This window comes from Schistocerca cancellata, chromosome 3, assembly GCF_023864275.1.
Source record: "Schistocerca cancellata isolate TAMUIC-IGC-003103 chromosome 3, iqSchCanc2.1, whole genome shotgun sequence".
In the NCBI taxonomy this organism is placed as follows: domain Eukaryota; kingdom Metazoa; phylum Arthropoda; class Insecta; order Orthoptera; family Acrididae; genus Schistocerca; species Schistocerca cancellata.
Window position 1 is genome coordinate 839,927,642 of NC_064628.1, and position 25,518 is coordinate 839,953,159.

At 41.2% G+C, this 25,518-nt stretch overlaps 1 protein-coding gene across 4 annotated transcripts in view; it reads right to left on the reverse strand.

Moving 5' to 3' along the window:
• LOC126175892 (uncharacterized protein KIAA0930 homolog) overlaps positions 1–25,518 on the reverse strand; it is a 101,392-nt gene that overhangs the window by 52,163 nt on the left and 23,711 nt on the right. For all 4 annotated transcript variants that reach the window (XM_049922946.1, XM_049922949.1, XM_049922948.1 and 1 more), the window contains exons 3-4: positions 10,125–10,304; positions 9,940–10,041 (exon numbers count right to left, since the gene is read on the reverse strand). In XM_049922946.1, the coding sequence (XP_049778903.1) occupies positions 9,940–10,041; positions 10,125–10,304 (282 nt within the window). The remainder of the gene's footprint in view (positions 1–9,939; positions 10,042–10,124; positions 10,305–25,518) is intronic.

A 25,518-nucleotide genomic window follows, 5' to 3' on the forward strand; every position in this document is an offset into this window, starting at 1 on the left:
CACAATACTGAAGACAAAAGGGCAGATAAGTGCAAGATTCGGCGTAACACCTCGGGCATCCCTTAAGAATGGAATATAAGAACTGGAAAGAAAACTGAGTAGCTGTTATATGATTATCAGTACTGTGAAACTCCTATTTCACATTTTTGTGTAGTCCAGACTTAAAAAAACGCAAAACTGAGAACAATGCAGAATCAAGGAAAATATTAAAACCTTCCAAAATACAATCAAAAACCCATGTAATTGGCATATACGACTAAAAATTCCAACCCTTTCCAATAGTTTGTATAAAATCTGTCTAAGTGGAGGAAATTAAATGTACAATACAATGTTTGGACAGTAATTTATGCTAATGAATTTCATCACTTCTTAAAAAATCACAGATGTGCAACAGCAAGTAAAAACTTATAAAAAAATTGAAATTGGCATCTGGATACAAGGTAATGCAGCTATTTTCTGACATGCTATGACCACAAATTATACACTCATAACCTGCATTTTCAAGAGATCATCCTTTGTGGTCACACAGAAAAAAAGCAAAAATTGATGAACATATTGAATTAAACCAAAAACATCACAGCAGCTAAGTGTTTAAGCCATAATCATAAATGTGGACATCTGCTTACTGATAAACTTTGTAACCATTGCTGTTACTGTTTAATGCTTTCCTTATGAGCTGCATTTCATATGCTCAGCACTGTTAAAGTGTTATTTTAGGCTTGATGAGAGAAACAGAGATGTGATAAAATGAGTTTACTTCCTCAGTTGATGTTACAAGCTTATTAGAAGTGGCCCAGTGAATTTCTGTATACTGTGTAAAATATACATTTGAAAGGAAGTTCAGAAGATACATTTTAGCTTCATGCCCTCTGTCATTGCTGCCAATCTATATGATCAACAGTGCACAAAGTATATACGCGAGTAGTGTATGTAGTTGTTGCAACTGTATCATGTCATATTTGAACAAGAAAGTATTTAAAATGCACTATCACAAAACCCTTATTCTATTTCTGTGTGACATTTCTATCATAGCACATCATCTGCATGAAAAGTATATTTTCAGCACTTCACAAAATGCTTTCACTCCTACCTGCAGACACACACACACACACACACACACACACACACAATAGATAAGCTCTTTTACATGTGTTAGTGTGGTGTGGTGGCTGTATTGGCTATTAGGTGACTTAAAAAGTTGCCAGCCAATAAGAGTTCAGTAGCCAGAAATGGGCAACACTTCTTTGATTATGACTGACCACATTCTTCGAGACTCAATGTTTGAATTTAAAAGGTTGGTGATTGATATTACTGCTGCATGCAGTACATCGAAATTACATGCAAAAAGATGAGTTGTATGTGGCGCTAGAAACACATATTGGCTCGGTTCGGAACACTTTGCATTGACTGTTTTGTTTTTCCATTACCTCTGTAACCTAGCAGTAGTTGTATCACAATTGCATGGTGAAGCTGAATGTTGGAAGTTGTGTTGGCAACACCAATCGTGGATTACATCAGCATTTCCTCTCTCATGTCTCCCGTCTCCGCAAAAGGCTGAAATATTCCCTAAACTCTACCGCCAACTGTGGTATGAACTGTCTGCCTTTTGTGCCACTTATAACTGGTTCAGTCACATCAAATGTCAATAGCTAGAAACCAGGACAAAGTAAAGGAAGACTTCAAGTAAGAACTTGGAATCGAGGGAAACCTGACTAGGAAGAAATGTAAAATCGGGGAAATTTTAGCATTGATCTTATGAGTTTTTCACAGGGACTACAAATTTATGGTGCAGAATCGCAAAAAACATAAAATTGTACAACTTTAAAAATCGAATTTCCACTGTAGTTCTGATGTTGCCGTTCATAATGGCAGCAAGGCTCAAGAAAAATCTAGAGATATTCACTGGATATTTCAACCTAGAAAAAGCATTAACAATGTAAAATGGTGTAAGATGTTCAAAATTTTGGGAAAAATAGGAGTAAGCTCTAAGGAAAGATGTGTAATATACAATTTGTACAAAAACCCAGGGGGAAAATAAAAATGGAAGACCAAGAATCAAGTGCTCAAATGAAATAGTGTGCAAGAGAGCGAAGCAGTCTTTTGTCCCTACTGTTCAGTCTACACATTGAAGAAGCCATGATAAAAACCAAAAGAAAAGTTCAAGAGCGGGATTAAAATTTATTGTGAAAGTATGTCAAGAATAAGATTCACTGATGATACTGATGCCTTCACTGAAAGTGAGGAAGAATTGCAGGACTTGTTCATAGACTGAACAGTCTAATGAACAGACACTATGGACTGAGAGTAAAATGAAGAAAGGCAAAAGTAATTAGGAGTAGTGGAAATGAGAGTAGCGATAAACTTAACATCAGGAGGAGATTAGTGTTTAACGTCCCGTCGACAACGAGGTCATTAGAGACTGAGCACAAGCTCAGATTAGGGAAGGACTGAGAAGGAAATCGGCTGTGCCCTTTCAAAAAGGAATCATCTCGGCATTTGGCTGAAATGATTTACGGATATCACAGAAAACCTAAATCAGAATGGCTGGAGATGGGTTTGAACCGTTATCATCCCGAATGCGAGTACAAAACTTAACATCAAAATTGGTGACAATGAAATGGGTGAAGTTAAGAAATTCTGGTACCATGGAAGCAAAGTAACACAGTAGATGAAGCAAGGATGGAATAAAAAGTTGATAAGCACAAGCACTGAGGGAATCCCTGCCTAAAAGAAGTCTTTTAATTTGAAGAAGGAATTTCTGAGAATGTACATTTGGAGCACAGTACTGTATAATAGTGAATCAGCCTACTGTGGGGAAACTGGAAAAGAAGAGAATCAAAGCATCTGAGATGAGGTGCTAGAGAAGGAAATTAGGTATGATGATAAGGAATGATGAGATTCTCTGCAGAATCAGTAAAGAAAGGAACATATGGAAAACACTGGCAAGAATTACGGGACAATCTGCAATCTATGGTAACTGAGGTGAACTCTACAAGCCAAGATCGCTAAAAAAGCATTTTATTGGATGGCTGGTTTCAACACAGCAATGCTGTTATCATCAGATCCTATGACAACAACAAAGCTGTGTCGAAAACAGTAATCCAAAAAAATGCTATTTTAACAATCTTGGCTTGTGAAGATTTCTTCAGTTACCAACTAACAAGTAGATGGGACAGGCTCATAGGATGTGTGGGAATACCTTCCATGGTACTAGAGGGAAGAAACTGCAGGGGATGATTAAGATTGGAACACATCCAACAAATAATTGAGACTACATCGAATATGCTGCAGGATCAGCCCCTTTACTAGTTTGCAGTTACCTAGACTCTCTCATGTAGTGAATAATCATACAAGAAGTGAAAAGAACAGATGTACAAAATTACAGACAAGTATTGCCGATTTTCATCTGTTGTCACATCCTACAGCTTTTTATGAACTCTTAACATTATGATTTTCCTGGAGGAAATGAAGACTTTTCAAAGAATCAGCAATGGATTGGAGAAAATCACTTGCTAGTTGTCGTAAATGCAGGTGAACAGGTAATTCATCTTTCTTGATTTCTAACACACATTTGAAAGTACCACAACAAGGCAACTGAGATTGATTAATCGAAGTATTTACAGAAATGTGTGACTGGCTTGAAGAACCTGTTACGAATAGAAGCCTGTATATTATATTCAACCACAATTGTTCAACACAAATGAAAGCGACATCAGGTGAGACCATAGAATGCACTGCAAGACTATCAACGTTCTCCACGTACATAAACAATTTATCAAATAGCAAGACTTTTGGATTATTTGCTAGTGATGCTATTGCCTGCATGAGGGTAATGTTTGTAAGGAAATGAAAATACACTTTAATAGTATTTACACTCAGGGCAATGAACGGCACAGTTCTTTAAATGTGGATAAATGCTACATAAAGCCCATTCTACATCTACATCTACATCTACATCCATACTCCACAAGCCACCTGACGGTGTGTGGCGGAGGGTACCTTCAGTACCTCTATCGGTTCTCCCTTCTATTTCAGTCTTGTATTGTTCGTGGAAAGAAGGATTGTCGGTATGCCTCTGTGTGGGCTCTAATCTCTCTGATTTTATCCTCATGGTCTCTTCGCGAGATATACGTAGGAGGGAGCAATATACTGTTTGACTCTTCGGTGAAGGTATGTTCTTGAAACTTTGACAAAAGCCCATACCGAGCTACTGAGCGTCTCTCCTGCAGAGTCTTCCACTGGAGTTTATCTATCATCTCCGTAACGCTTTCGCGATTACTAAAAAGAAAGAACCTAATAACTTATGAGTACAAGTTCAGTAGTGGACTTGGGGTGTCTGTTACATTGTTTAAATATCTAGAAGTACTGCTACAAATTTATATGAATTAGGACATACATTTAAAATGAGCAATAAGGAAGGTAAATGCAGGATTCAGATTTGTCGGAAGGGTTCTGGGAAAGCGTAGTGTAATTGTACAGGAAACCACACACAAGACTAGTGCTCCCAATTTACTGCTTCCTTGGTTTAGGAGGGAATCTGTGTAATATAATGCTCATGGACTTTAATTACATTGTGTAAAGGTACACTGTTAACAGTTATACACAAGCATAACTCGATGGAAAGGAGGGGGAGGTGCTGGTATTGATGGAGTGCTGTTAATGGACATGATAAGTTCCCCTCAGCTGAACTGGTCATGAAGCTCATTCCCTGTATGTACTCAGTGTGCTGAGAGTGCTGCTTCAGTATCAATATTAAGTGTTGTCATCCATTCACATTATTGTTGTTGTTGTCGTCATTGTGGTGGTGGTTGTTTTCAGTCCAAAGACTGGTTTGGTGCAGCTCCCTATGCTAGGCTATTTTGTGAATGCATCTTCATCTCTGCAAAACTACTGTATCTAAATCCATTTGAAGCTGCTTACTGCATTTGAGTATTGGTCTCTATTTACAATTTTTACCCCTTCCACTTTCCAGCATTACCAAAAAGATGATTCCTGGACATCTCATGGTGTGTTCTATCAACCAATCCCTTCTTTTAGTCACACTATGCAATAACTTTCTTTTCTGCCCCTTACAATCCAGCGCCTCCTCATTAGTTATTTGATCTAACCACCAAATATTCAGCATTTTTTTGCAGAATGGCATTTCAAAATTTATACTTATTTCTTCAATAATCTCTTTATCATCCACATTTCACTTTCATACAAAGCTACACTCCATACAAGTATCTCCAGAAAAGATTTTGTAACATTTTAATTTATATTTGATGTTAAAAAATTCCTCTTTTTCAGAAACACTTTTTTTTGTATTGACAGCCTGCATTTTGTATCCTCTGAACTTCAGCCACCATCAATTATTTTGCTCCACAAACAGCAAAACTCACGACTTATAGTGCCTCATTTCCGAATCTAAACCCATCAGCATTGTCTGTTTTTATTTAACTGCATTCCATTAACTGTGTCTTACCTTTGTTGATTTTCATCTTATAACCTGTTTTCAATGCACTATCCATTCTGTTCAACAGCTCTTAAGTATTTTGCCATTTCTGACAATTACAATATCATCCACAAAACACAAAGTTACATCTTCCTGACTTCCTCCAATTTCCTTTCCGAACTATTTCTTGGTTTACTTGACTGCTTGCTCGATGTACCTACTGAATAAGCTACAACCCTGTTTCAATTACTGCTTCCTTTCAAGTCCTACAACCTTTATAACTTCAGTTTGGTTAGGAATGACCTTTTGCTTTCTGTATTTTATCCATGCTACCTTCAGAATTTTAAAGCTTCTTTCCTAGTAAACATGTCAAAAGCTTTCTCTAAATCTACAAATGCTGTCAATGAAGGTTTGTCTATCTTGTGACATAAGTCTTAGGGCCAATATTGCCTTGTGTGTTTCTAAATTGCACCAAAACATAGACTGGTTTCTTCTTTCTGTCAATCAAATTTTTCAGACATGTGTATTCCCTCTGCCTGTTTTATTTGCTGAATTTTCATATTTGCACATTACTATCTGATATACAGGGTGATTATAATTAAAGTTAAACTTTCAAAACACTGCAGAAATAACACCACTGGTAAGAATGATGTCAAATTGCAACGGAATATTATTTGAGAAGGGGGAAAATGTATGGCAGAAGAAAAAAAAAAATATGGTGAAAATTAATCAATAGATGGTGCTGTATGTGTCAGAAGAGATAAATGAAAACCCCTGTCATGCACACTACCCATCGAAGTTAGTATAAACACATCAGGTGCACGGCTTTTCCTCCTTCCGCATCAGTGACGTTCACCATGCCTGTCTCAATGCAGTATCACCCTCTGCTTGTAGAGCTGTATTACAAGAATGATGACTGTGCACACTTCTCTGTAGAAGTTCTGGACAATGAAAGATTTGAAAAAAGGTGTTGGTCCGATGACTGTTGTGGGTCTGGAGAAAATGATTTGGAAATTCGAAAAAAAAAAAAATGGTTCAAATGGCTCTGAGCACTATGGGACTCAACATCTTAGGTCATAAGTCCCCTAGAACTCAGAGCTACTTAAACCTAACTAACCTAAGGACATCACACACACCCATGCCCGAGGCAGGATTCGAACCTGCGACCGTAGCAGTCCCGCGGTTCCGGACTGCAGCGCCAGAACCGCTAGACCACCGCGGCCGGCGGAAATTCAAAAAGACGGGTTCTTTTGGTGTGCTACCTTATAGAGGGAGGAAACTAACTGATTCAACGTCAGTGAAAGCAGTGGCCACAGCAATGCAGGAGGAGATGAGTGGTGGTGTGCAAATGTGTAGTGCATGGAGAATTTCCCGAACATTGGACATACCCACAAGCACGGTGCATAAAATCCTACAAAATATCCTTCTTTGCTATCCATTCAAAATTACCCATGTGCATGAGCTGCTTCCTGTTGACCTGCCAGCAAGAGAGATCTTTGCTTTAGAATTTCTTGCTCACATTGAAATGCACAATGATTGGCCGTGGAAGATTTTGTGGACAGACAAATTCCACTTCCATCTGACAGGATACGTCAATACACAGAATTGTCGAATATAGGGGACAGAAAATCCACACGGAAATCAACCAGTACCACTTCATCCCGAAAAGTTCACTGTGTGGTGCGGGTTTACAGCATCATTTATCATAGTCTTTTCCACAACCATGTCATTTCAGCTCTCCAACAGCATGGATGGGATCATTTTTATGAAAGATGGCACACCTCCACACATTGTAAATCCAGAAGCAGCTGCTGAAGCACCATTTCAGAAATGCTAGAATTATCAGTCGCCATTTCCCTACAGCCTGGCCGCCCTAATCACCTGATCTTAATCCATGTGACAACTGGCTGTGGGGCTATCTGAAAGGTGTCATGTTCAGTGTTCCAATTGCAAACTTAGCTGCATTCAAGGCATGCAATGTGCAACACATTCTGAATGTGACCCTGGAAACACTTCGATTAGTTGTGAATCATGCTGTTTCTCGATTTCAACTTGTCGCAGAAAACTGTGGACAGCACACTGAACATGTTTTGTGCCAGCCACACAGAAATTAATAATATGATTTGATTTTGATTGATGCTTTTTACGCGGTTTTTGGCCTCAGGACAATTAAAAACTGATTTTTCCCATATGATGTGATATGACCTCGTTGTAGCGGATGGGGTTACATAGCTAACAGTATCACACCTGTACACCCATGCAAATTGAGTAGTACAGTTTGTTTAATGTCAAACATACACCTTAGGCATTGTTGTATGATTTGTCATTTGAAGTTGACCAGTAGTATGATGCTTACAGCACCATCTATTACTACATTTTGTAACTATTTATTTTTCTTCAGCCATACGTTTTCCCCCTTCTCCGATAATATTCCATTGCAATTTGACGTCATTATGACCAGTGGTGTTATTTCTATGGTTTGAAAGTTTAACTTTTTAATTAAAATCATCCTGTACATTAAAGTAAGAGACAAGGGATGACACATTTGAAATTGTACCATGTTATGAAAGAGCTAAAACTATGGTTGTAAGGTTTGAGGGTCCCTAGATCTTGCCTCTGGCAAGAGACACCACAACCCCAAACCTATCTCAAGAGCAATTTAAAATGGTAGTTATGGGAATAAAAACCCCCCGTGACATTTCTTTTACAGTTTACTGAAATTCTGCTATTACTCTTAATAATTGTTTGGCGTCATAACAGTACTCTCCATTTCGGCGTTTTACAATGGATTCTTGACCTTCATTTTTGTCCCTTCATAGTTTGTCAATCACACTCAAATTATTACACTTTCATTTCTGTATTGGCAACTTAAATGGCAAATTATTTCTTATTATTGAACAATCTATTGTTTCACCAATTTTCTTTCTCTGCAAATTTAAATGTAATACTACTTGTTTCTTCACTACAACATTACTCTCAATAATCAACAGTAGTATGATAAATATAACTTCTTGCCCCTTTCTCAATTTTTTAACAGGCTGATAATATTTGTAGTTTCAGCTTTCCTAATGACTTCCTTTTTGTTATTTTGATAATTACTGCACTTTTATGATTGTTCCCTGTGCAGTGGTTATTATAAATTAAGAAACCAAATGAATGGGGTAGTTAAACATATAGCAAAGTTGGCTACTGTCAGCATAAGCTCATTTATATATTTTTGTCTTTTTTCATATAGGTCTGATGACTTCAAAATGCCAAACCCAGTAATCATTCAAATTTACTAATTGTTATCAAGGCTGTAAAAAAAAAAATTATCCAAATGCATACAATACATGCTAATAATTACTGACAAATATTAAATGCATTCCAACAGCCCTTGCTGTACCAGTTGCACTCAACTATATATGCACGATTATTGAAACCTACTTGCTCTGCACTCGGAGTTACTGAGAAGTTGCGTTGCAATACACGTATAACGGGCGACTAAAAAGTTTCTGTTCACAGGTCTTACAGTCCAGAACTGGTATGCCAATCAGGCAAAACTTCTATGAGCTATGAAGCAATCATGTCCTGCTGCATAAGGACATCAGTAACTGCCTCCTTCACTTCCTCACCTGACAGGAATTGTCGACCCTCCAAGGCCTTTTTTAAAGGACTGGAGGTGTGATAATTGCATGCAGAGAGATCAGGACTATAGGGCATGTGCTCAAGTGTCTTCTACTTCAGTTGGCTTAACTTCTGTTGGCCTCCCAGACCAATCAGCATCTTGTGTTTAATTGCAACCACAGAATTTGGCACACCATTCCACAATAGTGGTTTTCAACAGCCGTGGTGCCCCACACACATTTTTCATTCTCTGGTGGATGTTTACAGGTGACTGTCCTTCAGCAGCCAAGAGGACAGTCACCTGCAACAGTATGTTGATCCTATTTGGACATATTTGGTAATAACATTGCCATAGTTCATATTTCTGCATTTATCCTATACACATCGGAAAGACAAGAATGTCACTCTAATCCCTTGCCTACATGTCAGTGCTCATACACCTGCATTGGAATTGTGTAACATCATATATAAACCTCAGCAATGCCCTCAAACAGAAAATATTTGATCGCCCCTTAAACACATTCATGTGTTCATGGAAAAAAAAAAAAATTATATATCTCTCAGGGACACTGACTGTGGTGGGCCATAAAGACAGTTCACAGGGGCATTCACGCACATATATATAAGACTATTTTTTTCTCTCTCTATTATACAAATGAAACTGCCTTTTAGTTAGCAAATATTAGTTCAACTGAATAATTTCATTAATACTTTGAGTATCTATAAGTAAACTCCAATGCTCAGATTCTGAGTATCAAGATTAGTTTCTATCCCATGGTTAACAAATTTCATTTCTTTGTTAAATTTCTATGCAAGGTAACAACAAAACATCAGAATACACAACAAACTTTATTTAACAGTCTCAAAATGCCACACTGATGAAAAGACATGGATCATACCTCATCAAAATTGTCAACCATGAAACAAATATGAGGGTACGTCATTTCTTCCACCTCTCCCTTCATATCCATTCGTCTGCGGCTTGGAGAAGCATAAACTTTCTGAAAGGCAAATGTATATATTAAACAACATTATCACAAAGTTTAAGCCGAGAACAAGTTTAAAACTGCTGATGGAAACTAACCTGTGAATGTCTTTTCAGGACCTGTAGTTCATTAGGACTTGTTCTTGTGCATATAGCAAGTGTGAGAGTGTAGTCAAACTGATGTATAATGAGATTTAAATAAACTGTTTCTTCCCAGTCAATGTCAGGATCACCGATAGGTAGTTTCCGGCTGTCTTTGCGGAACACGTCTACTTCTGTCTGAAAGTGAATTGCAAATTTCAAGCAATTGCTACGTCATAACAACCACATTATGAGGATGAACTTCAAAGTATATTTTTCTGGAATTTAATGTGAAAGTCAAATAGGAAAAGTTTAATATTAAAGCAATATGAAAACAACTTTAAACTATTTGTTGGTAAGTAGAGATGCTGATTAACAGATAGGCACAACAAACAGATTGTTAAAGAAAGCTTTCGGCCAAAGAGGCCTTCACCAGAATATATAAAACACACACCTATTTAAAAGGTTTGTTATTTTCATAATAATATTTGAATAATGCTCACGAGTGCATTCACTATCTACTCTTCATTTAATTTGATCAAGAACACGACCTTTCCAGAAGCTTTCTTCCTTTGACACAAGTTATTTAGCCAGATCTTTTATTAATTGAAAGGCATTATGGTTTGTACAAAGCTTGCTCATGAAGAACTGACTGAACGTGGGATTGATAGATGCTAATTGTTTGTTACGAACATGTTTGGTAAGGCAGTATGTCAGTTCCATCCAGTTGATCCTCCTCCTTAGAGATGTCAGACCTTATACACAAGGCTAGATATTTAAATTTTTCTGTTTTATTCTCTCATGGTTTAGCACAAGTTATGTGGGCACTAATGTGATGTCTGATATGAACTATATCTTCTTAAACTTCATATTTTTGAGTCATCTGAAGTTGGTTGATCTAGTTATCACTGATGTCAGAACAATAAAATGATTGGTAGAGTGTCTGGGAAATCAAAGTAGTCAAATGTCAACATATGCTCCCTAAGTTAAACTGACAACTTTCTCAACAAGGGTATTCTTTCCTATATCCACCCAAGTATTTTAACTATTTTAGATCCAGTTACATATCTCCAGTTGTGTAAAGTGCTTATCAAAGAATTTTTAATGTCACTGAGAGGAGTTAAATGACAATGTAATTGATCTTATTTGTGATGTTACCTCTTGATGAGGAAGTGAATCATCATCATCATCATCATCATCATCATCATCATCATCAACAACAACAACATCAACACTACTAGTACTACCACTATTACTACAACCACACCACCACCACTACTACAACAACCACCACCACCATTTCACTAAATGGGCAACTAACGATCAAAATCAGCTTCATTTAGCATATTGACCTTTTTTGCCCCCAACTATTTTCTTACCACTAAGTCACTGCCTCTAGATGGCAACCATCTGTTCACATTGCACCAAATAACTGTTTCTCATCTCTGAACTCCTAAAAGTGAAGACACCTATTCTGAATCAATTTGCACACAGTATCTATGATTCTCTCTGTCTTGGAAAAGAAAATTTATGATGCAACATCCAATTAAATGATGATGGCATCTGAAAGAGTATAATAAGGCTGAAGGTGGATATTGGTCCCATCCTTTTGGAAAAGCCATCACAACAGTTACCTTCAGCGATTTAGGGACATGACATAAAACTATTTTATGACCAGATGGGGATTTGAACTACCATCTGCCCAAATGCCCAAATGTCAGTCCCACGTGTTAACCACTGCACCACATCACTCAGTTTTTCTTTATCTTTTTGTTGGTATATTTTTGTATAGATCCAGTTTCTGTTATTTGACCTATGCATCTTTCAAATCTAGTACATCAAGTTAGCAGTCATCAGATAAGGCCTGGCTTTCAATGTATATAATTGGTGGAATTGTTTAGGGGGTGGGGGGGGGGGTTAAAGTAATAAACAGTGAGGTCATCAGTCCCTTGTCCAAGGGGGTAGGCTATCTGGAGTTGGTGATGATAGCCACAAGTTTGATCAAATCATAATAGTTCATAGGCGTGGCAAAACTGAAGTACTGAAAGTAAGATTGATACCAAAGATGAAAAATAATTTAAAGAGAGGCAAAAGATTAGGTCCAACTGGTCTGCAGGTTAAAAAGCATACAACTGCAGGGCTCTTCTGCAGAGTTAGACACCACCCACACATCTGACCCTCCCTGCAAATCCAATGCAGCGGTAAGACAATAACGGAAAAAAATAATTCCTTCTAGCTAGAAGAGCGGTAATAGTAAAAGTGAAAAGGCTGAAAATGTAATGAACATCAGGAGGATCTACAATAGTAAAATAAGACAAGAGTGGAAATCAGGTCAGTAGGTGGTAACTGCAGTGAAGAGTCCCCTGGGGCGCATCATACTGTTCATACTTCATCTCTCCCACAACCATCACACCCCAACCCAAAAACCATTCTATTCAAAGTCTTAAAGATGCAAATAGAGCCTAGTCTCTTGGAGGAAGCATAAAACTGTTGTTCTGTCATCAACTAGAATCAAGGATAAGGAATGCTTAAGGTTTTTCCCTTGTCAAAGTGTTACGTGAAGAGACACTCCTAAAAAAGTAAAACAAGATGTAGCAGGAAAAGGGATTAATTGTGTCTAAAAGTAATTAAAACAGATTAAAAGAGGAATTATCATGGCAGGTGGCGGAGGAGATAGACTCGAGAGGCTATCGGGTCCAGTATGCGATGACACACACCACAAACCTAACCATCCTACCCCTATCCTAAAATCAGTTTAAAAATGTTGTACCTGTGTTTAAAAAACACTTTCTCAGAGAAAATTTGGAACCAGGCAACTGTGTATGTCATTCCCCGGAATTAGAGGCAGAGAATTCAGAACACCATGCTTGGTATGATTGGTTAGAAGGAAGCAGTCCACTGGGATGTAGGTTACTCTTTGTAAGGCTCCCACCCACAATGTGGGGGTGATTCATTAAATAAGATAAAACTAAGGGTAAATCTGAAATGAATGATGCAGAGGCAACAAAGGATAGTGGGTTGTTTCTGGGAGGAGCATAAGGAGAAGCACTGTGCAGACATAGTATCCTTGGTAGTGCAGAGTTTGCTCATATTACAATTGCACCACCACATATTGTTCCATCTCACACTGAATTTTGGGTGAGTTGTTGCTCCTCTAGATAAAAAGTCAGTTAGTCCATTTCCCAAAACACCCACTTAACATGGTAGCCAAAGACAACTGAGCAAGTAGCACAACTAACTTCAGAGAAAATATGGTGCATACCAGATCTCACAGTGTGACAAGAGTAAAATTGATCAATAAGATGGAAACTGACCATCAAGACACTGTGAATTAAAACATGACCAAAGGAGGTCTGTGTAATAATATATGGAGCTTTCTTAATGCCTATCAGCTCTGCCAAAAAACATTTAAGATTCCGACAATGAATGTTGTTACTCACTAGTGGGAGATATAAAAGCATTTCTCATTCTATTCATGGTTTTCAGGCAGTGTAAATGATAGTATCACCTTAATACTCATAAAGAACTGAGACGGACAGATCCCAAAAGGTCACGGGCTGATAAACTTTAAGTCCTTGAAACAGACTGGTCCTAATTCATGGTCTGGGTGCTAACGAAAGAGGAGTGCATGGGGAGCACATTGTAAGGGGAATGTTTAGCAGAGGGTCTAGGTACAATCCAACTGGTAAACTCAACTGATGGCAAGTGTCAGAGGATCAATTTACCTTGGATGCAAAAAGAATCTGGTAATGTCCCCACTTCAATAAGGAGATTGTCTATGGGACTAGGCCAGAGGGCACCATGACCAAACTTACTTCGCAATAATGTACTGGGTCCAATAATTCACAGACAAATGTGCCACTGAGATGTAAGTCTGGCACTATAATCAAGTTGGGATGAAACCATGGCCCAGTAAATATGGAATAGTATAGCATGATACACACACCAAGAGATGTGAGTGAGGAACCAGGGAGCATTATGCTTTCGTTCACTTGTTGCATTTTATGGTGCCTTTGGGTAAGATTTCCTGTTAAAGTTGCATACAGAACACATGTTTCTATTTGTTCTTTTTCAAGATTATCTCACTGCCTGCTTTGAGAAAAGTTTTATTATTGTTTCTTAACACTAGGCACATTTGTTGTGTATAAGCAAATTTTGTTTACAGTATTTTGTAATAATGCTTTATCATTCTGTAAAAATATTTGCATCCCCAACAATTCCCAGCAGCTTTTAATCCACAGTCCAATACTACTGCAAAATTTACCTTTCCAATGGTAGAAGAAAGTGGTTGTGTACATGAGAAGTGGTGTAGTCATAGATTAAGAATAAATGTTGTGAGAATTTTTATCTTTCCAATCCTGTACTGTTGCGGATATGCCTGTTAGCCATCCTCCCAGAATGAAGTTGCTTCAAAAGGGTGAACTGGCTTATGAATCCACCATCTGTGGACAGACTCCTGGAGGTCCCAAACCTGAGCTGATCCAACAGCTTTGCCTTGTACTGGGGGAACCTGTACAGTTAATTTCAAGGGGAGATGATGGAAATACTGCCAGTGCAGCACTTCAGTTAGCATTGGCCAAGATTGATATGTCTACTAAATTTCTGGAAGGGGAAGCGCATAGTGCATTATATGAATGTTTACGTGATTTGAAGTTAATATGTACAAGAGGGGAATAGTGACATAGTGGTGTGCCTACAGGCAAAGGATTCACTAAACAATAAGTTGTCAGTAGCTTCAGTATAGTGATACAGGTCTATAGTAAACCTGAAACAAGTTGGTGAAGGCTGCTGGAATCTGGAATTAGTCAGTCTTCATGCACATGGTAGTTAATGGGATAAAAAGTTTTCAAAGTCAGTTCACACTTTTTTTGGAAATGATGGAACAAGGACAAGAGTTTTCTGTTGATATGGTTGTGCCTACTGTGTAATTTTTATGTTATTTGGTGTCAAAAATGGTTCAAATGGCTCTGAGCACTATGGGGCTTAACATCTTAGGTCATCAGTCCCCTAGAACTTAGAACTACTTAAACCTAACTAACCTAAGGACATCACACAACACCCAGCCATCACGAGGCAGAGAAAATCCCTGACCCCGCCGGGAATCGAACCTGGGAACCCGGGCGTGGGAAGCGAGAACGCTACCGCACGACCACGAGATGCGGGCATTTGGTGTCACTGAGTAAATGAAAGTGTGTGGGCTCTGGGACATTTAGATCGTGCAGATGTGTTTCCAGTGTGTGAAGAGAAGTCTGGTTCAGTGAGTGGCTTCCTTGGTAGTATCACAGGAAACAGATAAAAGTTTTCATGGACAGTCTGCCCTACAGGTAATCCTCACAGAGCAATGTGACAACTGATTGATACTCATTTTGTCACCAACAAGGTAATTGGGAAATAATTGGCAAATATTTGAGTAGAGTGAAAACGGTAGCAAAAGCATTGTGGTTTTCAAATGTCGAACAGGAGACTGGTAAAACACTGTAGAGAGTATTAATCCACTAGACAGGTCATGTATCATGTTTGCCCAACAACCCAAACACTTTGTGGATTTAAAAGTCTTGATTCATAAGACTGGAGGGATTAGATATGTCAATCATTGTCAGGGGGCCAAGAGTGAAGCATCCACTGTGGATAGGGCACCCGAAAGGTATCACCTGCATGGCATGAAACAGGTCAGTTGTTTTGCTTGTGGAGACCCGGACACTTTCAACATGATTGTCTGCAATGATAACACAATAGCACCACTTGGATGAGGGGATCGATCACAGCACTATGTGGAGGTAAAGAAATACAAGCTCAACTGTCAAATCAAATTAAGTTCACATCAAAATTATTGGACTTTCTGCCACAATATTGACTGGAGATCACATTCCAAAACACAAATCTCCAGGGCCGGTTCACTGATAGCCTGTTTGGCCAGCCTGTCAACACATTCATTACCCGGGATGCTGACATGACCCGGGGTCCACCCAAAAACCACAGAGCAGTCACAACAGGCAAGAGTATGGATGTCTTCCTGGATAGCCATCACCCGATGAGAGCGAAGAAAACACCAATCGACAGCTCGTAAACCACTCAGGGAGTCACTAAAGATGATGGAGGACTCACTTGACTGGGAGCGGATATGCTCTAAGACACGAGAGATGGCTACCAGCTCTGCAGTGAAAACACTGCAGCCATCCAGCAAGGAGCATTGTTCAGATTGACCCCCAAGAGTAAAAGCATAACTAACTTGACCAGCAACCATCGAACTGTCAATATAAACTACGTCAGAGCTGTGAAACACGGCAAGGATGGAAAGCAAGTGTCAGCAGAGGGCCTCAGGAGGGACTGAGTCTTTTGGGCCTTGTGCCAAATCCAGATGAAGGCATGGGCGGGGCACACACCATGGGGGTATACGTATATGGGCCTGGAAAGAGGTGGGAGAGGGAAAAACGCAAGCCCAGAGAGAAGAGACCGGACGCAAACCGCAATTTTACACCCCGACTGGGGCTGTCTTTCTGGAAGGTGGACGACTGAGTTAGGGAACAGGAGATGGTAATTTGGATACCCGGGCAAGCTACAAACATGTGCAGCATAAGTGGCCAGTAATCATTGGTGCCGGATCCGCACAGGAGGGTCACCAACCTCCACAAGTAGGCTGCTTACACGGCTTGTGCGGAAAGCTCCAGTTGCGAGTCGGGTCCCGCAGTGAAGTATGGGGTCAAGCAACCACAACACGGAAGGCGATGCCGAACCATAAGCCAGGCTCCCATAATCGAGACGGGACTGAATCAACGCCTGATGCAGTTGTAGAAGGGTAGACTGATTGGCACCCCAGCTGGTGTGACTCAAGCAACAAAGAGCATTAAGATGCCGCCAGCATGTTTGTTTAAGCTGATGAATATAAGGGAGCCAAGTCAACCGGGTATCAAAAAGCAATCTCAAAAACCGATGCATCTTCACCACAGCAAGAGGTTTGCCGTCAAGATAAAGCTGTGGCTCAGGGTGAACAGTGCGATGCCAGCAGAAATGCAAGAAACAAGTCTCGGCTGCCGAAAACTGGAAGCCGCGCATTACGGCCCAAGACTGCGCCTTGCAGATAGTGCCCTGCAGCTGCTGCTCAGCAACTGCAATTCCAGTGGAGCTGTAGTACAGGCATACAAAGAACCTGATACAGACTTCTCCAAAGCTGTAGCTAGCCCATTGATAGTAACTAAAAATAGGCAGAGCTTTGCAAGACCCCAATCTCCTGGACTCGGGAGGAACCAACTTGCACGTGGAAGGAACGAAGCGACAAAAATTTTGAATAAAAATTGGGATCAGGCCCCAAGACACCACCCATGAAGCATGGTGAGGATGTGATGTCGCCATGTTGTATCGTACACTGCAACCAGATGCTGATGGTGGGCAAATGCTGTATGGATGGCAGACTCCAGGCAGTCCCAATTATCAGTGGCAGAGCGGCCCTTACAGAATCCACCCTGAGACAGAGCCAGAAGGCCCCAAGACTCAAGTAGCCAGATTTCAACACCAGTATAATGATGCTTTCCCACCATTGTGAAGGGGACTCACCCTCAACTTGGATACAGTTGAAAAGGTCTAGGAGTTGGTCTAGGAGGTGTCACTGGCAGTCCATTGAGAGGTGTTTGAGCATCTGATAGTGGATATGATCCAGCCCGAGAGCTGTATCAGGTCAAGCGGCTAGGGCACTTTGGAATTCCCACTCACTGAATGGAACATTGTATGATTCGGGGTGGTGCATATGGAATGAAAGGCTCCGATGTTCCAACCACTCTTTCAGGAAGTGGAAGGCCACTGGGTAATTTGTAGAAGCAGGACTCTGAGCATAATGCTCTGCTAAGAGTTCTGCAATTGTGTCTGATTCAGTACAGATTGCTCCATTCAGGGCAATCCCAGGTACGCTGACAGGGGTCTGACATCCACAGAGTCACCTAATCTTGGTCCAAACCTGTGATGGATAGGTACGGATGCCAATGGTGAAGACATACCTTTCCCTGCACTCCAGCTTCCATCACGAATAAGGTGTCGGGCTCAGGCATGGAGCCGCTTAAAGGCAATGAGGTGTTCCAGTGATGGGTGCCACTTACGATGTTGGAGGGCCTGCTTGTGATCTCTAATCGCCTCAGCGATCTCTGGTGACCACCAAGGCACAGTCCTTTGCTGAGGGGACCCAGAAGAACAGAGAATTGCAGATTCCGCTGCAGAAATGATGCCAGTGGTTATCATGTGAACCACCACATCAATGGCGTAATGAGAAAGAGGCTCAGTAGTGGCAATGGAGGCGAACGAGTCCCAGTCAGCCTTATTCAAGGCCCATATGGGGAGGTGCCCAAAAGAATGACGCTGTGGCAGTGTCAGAAAGATCACAAAGTGGCCATTACCGCACAAGTCATCATGCACACTCCATTGGACAGATGGAAGAAGCCCAGGGCTGCAGACCGAAAGGTCAATGGCTGAGCACATGCCATGCACCACACTGAAATGTGTGGAGGCACCATTATTTAAGAGAGAAACGTGACCTGTGCCAACACTTGCTCAATGACAGTGCCTCAGCCTGTTGTCACCAATCCACCCCACATAGGGTTATGGGCGTTAAAGTGGCCCAGTAACAGAAAAGGTGGGGGCAGCTGGGCTATCAGTGCAGCCAATACATGCTGTGGGACATCACCATCCAGTGGAAGATAGACACTGCAGACAGTAACAGCCTGTGACGACCTCACCCTAACAGTGGCAGCCTCTAAAGGTGTTTGAAGAGGTACATACTTGCTGTAAAGAGAGTTAAGGACATAGACGCAGACTCCACCAGATATCCTTGCATAAGCTGCCTCATTCTTATAATAAACCCAATAGCCATGGAGGGCGGGGATTCGCATTGCTGGAAACCAAGTTTCATGGAGAGCAATGCAGAAGAATGGGTGAAGGCTGGTAAGTTGTCAGAGCTCAGCAAGGTGGTGGAAAAGACTGCTGCAATTCCATTGGAGAACGACATTGTCCACGGCCGAAAAAGGTGTGAAGGGACCAAGGAGGCAGATTACACTGCTGAGTCATCTATCACCACTGAAGGGGAGCCTGAATTGAGAACCATTGTGTCCAAGGCAGAGGCGAGATAGAGGTCGTCGGGAATGCCAAAATCTGCAAATGGTTCTCAGACGCAGAGCTGGTAGTAACAGGTGGCACAGAGTCAACCTGGACCTCTCCCTTCTTACCCAGCCTTTTCTTCTCCTCCTCCTCCTCCTCCTCCTCCTCCTCCTCCTCCCGGTGCTCCTTAGGAGCAACTTGGGAGGGAGTCTCAGAAGGAGGGCCAGGGACAGGCGAAGAGCAGGAAGCTCTTCGATCTGCCACTCGTGGCTCCTTGAGCCACTGACTGATGGTAGCTGTCGCAGTGGAGGATGCCTTAGAAGATAGACTTCCAAAGGACCCTTTCCGCGTGAGAGAAACCACAGGAGGCTGGCGGACCTCCGGCGAGGAGGAGGGGGTCTGATATCCCCGTCAATTGGGGGGGTTGGTCTCCCAAAGGAGGTACCTTGAGAGGGCAACAAAGTCGCAGTCGCAGCATATGATGTAGTCATTTGAATAGGATAAAGTCGCTCGTACTTCCTCTTTGCACCTTGATAGGTGAGCCTGTCCAGGGTTTTTATCTCCATAATTCGTCATTCCTTATGGAGAACAGGGAAGTCAGGCGAGCAGGAGGAATGGTGCTTCCCACAGTTGACACAAATGGGAGGGGGCACACATGGAGCACCCGGGTGCAGAGGATGATCACACTCCCTGCATGTAGCATTGGAGGCTCGGCGAGATGACATGTGGCCAAACTACCAGCACTTGTAGCACCGCATAGAAGGAGCAACGTATGGTTTCATGTCACAATGGCAAACCATCACCCTGACTTTTTCAGGTAACGTGTCGCCCTCAAAAGCCAAGATGAAGGCACTGGTAGCAACCCATTGTCTTTGGGTCTCCCATGCAAGTGACAGACGAAGTGGACACCGCGTTGCTCTAAGTTGGTGTGTAGCTCCTCATCCAACTGCAAAAGGAGGTCTCGATGGAAAATAATACCCTGGACCATGTTAAGGCTTTTATGGGGTGTAATCGAGACAGGGATGTCACACAGCTTGTCACAAGCGAGCAACAACTGCGACTGGGCTGGGGAGGCCGTTTGGATCAAAATCAACCCACTGTGCACTTTGGACAATGCTGCCACTTCCCCAAACCTATCTTCAAGACGGCTGACAAAAAACTGGGGCTTCGTTGCCTGAAAGGTTGCTTCATCAGTCCTGCTGCAAAATATGTACTGAGGCGAATACGGCTAGCGAGACCTGGTCACCCTACGGTCCTGCCAAGTTGTGGCCAGGGAGGGGAACAATTGGGAATCATAGGTTGCAGCATCAAAATCCTTCCGTACTCGCTTTGAGACTGCTGGGGCTGAGTGACCACCAGCGTGATTCAGTTTAGGCTGTTTCACTGCAGGTCATCTGCCCTGATGCCACCCACTCCGACCATGGGCTCTCCCCACAGGTGCCACCCAGCCTCAGCAAGGGCCACCTGGCGGGAGTCCTGGTGCCCCAGCTACTCCTTGACATACATGGCGAGGTCACAGTTCTGGCATCATCATTGTGATCCCTGTGTTGTCAGGGGGTTGCCACCAAGAGGGTTTATGACAACCCCACCACGATGGACTGACTACCGCGCTCGATTTTGGATGCCAAAATGGTCCAGAACTGTTGTGGGCACGAAGGATGGGATGGCGAAGGAGACGAGAAGTAGGCAACTCATAAGATATTGGATGCAAAGCCCACTACACGACAATAAGTACCATGCAATATCATGGTGCATGATTTACAAACCAAAAACACCACATAAGGCATCCTCCCCTAATTGGCACGCAATATCAACAGAATTTTGGAAAAGGTGGAGGTCAAACCCGAGAGGGGACCACCATAGAAAAGCTGAAACATTGGAGACTCCTTTTAGTTGCCTCTTATGACAGGCAGGAATACCACGGGTCTATTCTAACCCCCGGACCCGCAGGGGGAGAGTTCCAGGGTACAAAGAAACTCAGCAGGGGAAAGCAAATACAGTACTAATCCGACTATAGCAGATGTTGAAAGTGACCACCATTCATCTCTTTGGACTTTCGTGTGCTGATCAGCAAGCTGCTGAAGGCAGGTCGAAGCTGGACTGTTGGTCTCATTCAAAATGTTCTGCTGCAGTTCTTGGAGACCATGAGGGTGGTTGTGCTACAACTTAGACTTGAGGCCTCCCCACACAAATAATCATGCACTGACAGATCAGGTGACCTGAGTGGCTAGCTAGGGCTGTGACCAGACTGACCTCTGCTAATAACTTTGTTAGGCATGAAGATTGTGTAAATGTGCTCCAAGGTTCGGCTGGCTGTATGGTCAGTTGCTTCAACTTGTTGGAAGTGTTAGAAGTAACTGTAGGTTTTTCCTGCTCCGTTAATACTGCCATGAATGTATACATTCACATCCAATCACATCCACTCATCTGATCTGGGCCACTTTTATTTGCCCCGCTCTGTGTAAGATTGAGCTTTTGGGTACCATTTCAGCAAGAAAACCACCTTACCCTTTATCCCCTCCATATATAAAAGAATTGAAGAGTCTGATAGGAGAAGTGTTGGAACAGGATGCGATTCACCCCTCCAAATCACCCTATTCCGTTTCCATTTTCCCAGTGCCAAACACTTCTGACAATCAAGGCTGGTGGTGGGGATTATCAGGACTAAGTACAAAGGTAGTCATTAGGCTGATTCCATTGCCTTATATGCACACCTGTTTTGTATAGTTTGTAAGTGTGCAGGTTATTACTGCCTTGCATCTCAACCAAGCTTACTGTCAGATTCCACTCTACGAGGGTTCTAACAAACCACTGCATTTACTACTGACTGGATTTTTCTTTTTTTTTAGTTTAATTAATACCTTTGTAAATGTCAAGCTGTCAATCCAACAAGGCAGCATTTGTAAACCAAAATGAATAGGAAACACAAATTTATAGACACTGACATTTCAAAACGTAAAGCATAGTTTTCCACTGCAGCACCACAAAATCTCTTGAGAATGGCCTAGAAGGTTGAAACTAGTTGCGCACAAATACAAGTCATACAGTAAAAGTACTCTTCGGCCTCATGACTTGAACTGCCATTTTATCCCAAATGTGTGACTCTATTTTTGGATATCAAATTAAAGTATGTGTACCACTACCTAGATGGTTTAGTTATTTTAGGCCTCAATTGGGAGCAGCATTTACATCATCTGAGGGAATTGTTTACTTAATTAAGGGGAGGAGGTTTAATAGTTAAACATGACATGGTTAATTAAGCTTGAATTTCTGGAGAAGGTATTGTTGGAGCATGTAGCATTGCCACGTGAATTGGGGTTGACCACAAGTGGAACTCGGGCAATAATGAAATTTCTACTGCCAAGAAATCCTAAGGAAGTGGAAAGTTTCATTGACGTGATTAAATTTTTTAGAAAATTTAGTCTCGATTTTGCTCAGCAAGCCAGGCATCTGAACGAACTGTGAAAAATGGGGTGCAAGTTTTAGTGGGGAACAGGAGTCTCAGCGAGCTACTTTCGAAGGGCTTGAGCAAACTTTGGCATTTTCCCTAGGGCTGGTGATCCCAGATTTTAAGCAATTAACTGTCCAGACAATGTCTTCTTGACTGGCACTGCAGTTGTCCTACTGCAAAAAGCCAAGATGGTACATGACCTGCATCCTATGTGTCCTGTGTGTTGTCACAGCCTGAAAGAAAGTTGGAAGTACTAGCCATGTTATTTGGTTTTGGTATGTTCCATTTTTACCAAGACCACAGGCCATTCCAGCTTGAAATCGATAATCAGATGTTGAGTCCTAGATGTACTAGCAAGATGGGCTACTTGGATTTCTGCACTCCAATCTCAAGTCAAGCTTGTAAGGGGCACAGACAATGTCACAGCAGATGGCCCAAGTAGAATTTTTCACAATGATGCTGCAAGAGACGGAACTGAGAGAATGACAGACCTGCTACTGAATTCTTATATAATTAAATCTGATTTCAAGGGAGCGTCAAGCTCTGCTTAAGGCTGTCAATAGATATTGGACGCATGTTGATATGCAGACAAATAAGAGAGAAGTTGGCCAGAGGTGAAAAAGTTAAGCTGTATTTGTTGAAGGATGGGGTTTTGTATTGTAAGGCCTGGAATGATCACCACCCTATGATTGTAGTTTCCACCAAGATTATTCCAACGCTTTCTGCCTAATTTCATCACTCTTTTATGGGCGAATACTTGGGGATTTGGGGGGGGGGGGGGGGGTACATAAAACCCATGCTAATATTCATAAGGAGTTTAGCTGGAAATGTCTGGGTTCTGACATAAGAACAATGACATAGAATTGTAGATCTTTTACTGCTAGCAAACACCAGCAGAGCAGCAATTGAAAAAGATATACCAGGTGATCAAAAAGTCAGTATAAATTTGAAAACTTAATAAATCACGGAGTAATGCAGATAGAGAGGTACAAATTGACATACATGCTTGGAATGACATGGGGTTTTATTAGAAAAAAAAAAAAAAAAAAATTACAGAGTTCAAAAAATTTACAACAGATGGCACTTCATCTGATCAGAATAGCAATATTTAGCATAACAAAGTCAGACAAAGCAAAGATGATGTTCTTTACAGGAAATGCTCAATATGTCCACCATCATTCCTCAACAATAGCTGTAGTCGAGGAATAATGTTGTGAACAGCACTGTAAAGCATGTCCGGAGTTATGGTGAGGAATTGGCATTGGATGTTGTCTTTCAGCATCCCTAGAGGTGTCGGTAGATCATGATACACTTGCGACTTCAGGTAACCCCAAAGCCAATAACCGCACGGACTAAGGTCTGGGAACCTGAGAGGCCAAGCATGACGAAAGTGGCGGCTGAGCACACGATCACCAAATGACGTGCGCAAGAGATCTTTCAAGTGTCTAGCAACATGGGGTGGTTCTAATAAAACCTCATGTCATTCCAAGCACGTGTGTCAATTTTTACCTCTCTATCTATATTATTCCGTGGTTTATTAAGTTTTCAAATTTATACTGACTTTTGGATCACCCGGTATGTTGATTTTGTGGGTCTGTTTCCTCGCTCATGTTTTGGAAATAAGTATATATTTGTTTACTTGGATACCTTTTAAAGGTTTTCTTGGCTGTTTCCCATCCATGCAGCTATAGTGCAGGCAGCCATTTGTTGTTTAGTACCTTTGGTCCATGCCAGATTTTGATATTTGACTTCACTAGCATGTTCACTTCTAGACTGTGTTGGGTCAGGAGTGAGGCACTTTAACACAATTCTGTATTATCCGAATCACTCCTTCACAGAGAGGTCAATCAAAACCTTCATACTGTGATAATTGTGTTCCTCTGCCAAGAATATACTTGTAGGGATTGGACAATGTAGTGGTCGATGCGTACCTTCAACACAGTGAAACATGAGGCACATCAGGTCACTGCAGCAGTGCTTATGTTTGATTTTCAGTCAAATTCAGTCCTATCTAATGTATGGTCTATCGCCGATATGCTACTCAATTATGTATCTTCTGGAGAGATTAGGGAAAGTCGCATCAGGTCAGGGAAAACATTCAAGCAGACTGTGGGCAGGAATCTAAGCACATAATAAGAGAAGACAACCTAATAGATTCAGGTTAGGGGATCGAGTGCCAGCAAAATTCTTGTGGTTGATGTGCACAGGCAGTGTCTGTGCCTTGTGCTGCATGCCCTCTGCTTAAGATTTCCCATGTGGAACACTCTTAGTTGACAGTCCTCTCCTCTATCAAAGTTTACACTGCACCGGCTGAATTTGCAACCCAGCAATGCTGAATATGTAATGATTATATACTTTGGTTCACTTACTGCATTTAGTAGTGCCTTTGGGTCATATTTCCTGTTGCAGTTAATTACAGAATACATTACTTTTGTTTGTTTTCTTACCTGAATTATACCCTTTGAGCAGGGTTTTATTTTTTTATTATTATTGTTGTTGTTTTGTGCATAACTTAACTCCAGCTATAGTTCAATTTTGTTTTGTAATAAAGTTGTATTACCTAGAAAAATATTTGCTTCCCCCTCATAACTCTCACCCACTTCCACTTCACAGCTTCTGTAAAATTCATTTCATCAGATTTGCAGTGTTTTTATATGTTAAATTAATGTGATTGCATTTTTGTGTGTTTCTGCTTCTTGATTTTGTGCTTTGTTTTTTTTTTTATACCTAGCAAGGCAATTTTGAGCCCACAACATTAAATGGTGCATGAGGTTACATAAATGCATGTGTTGTATAAGTTGCTACTGAGAATATATGTAGTATATTTTTATTTTTTGACAATAGCTAGAACAATCACCAAATAAATGAAGTGATTCCAAGTAA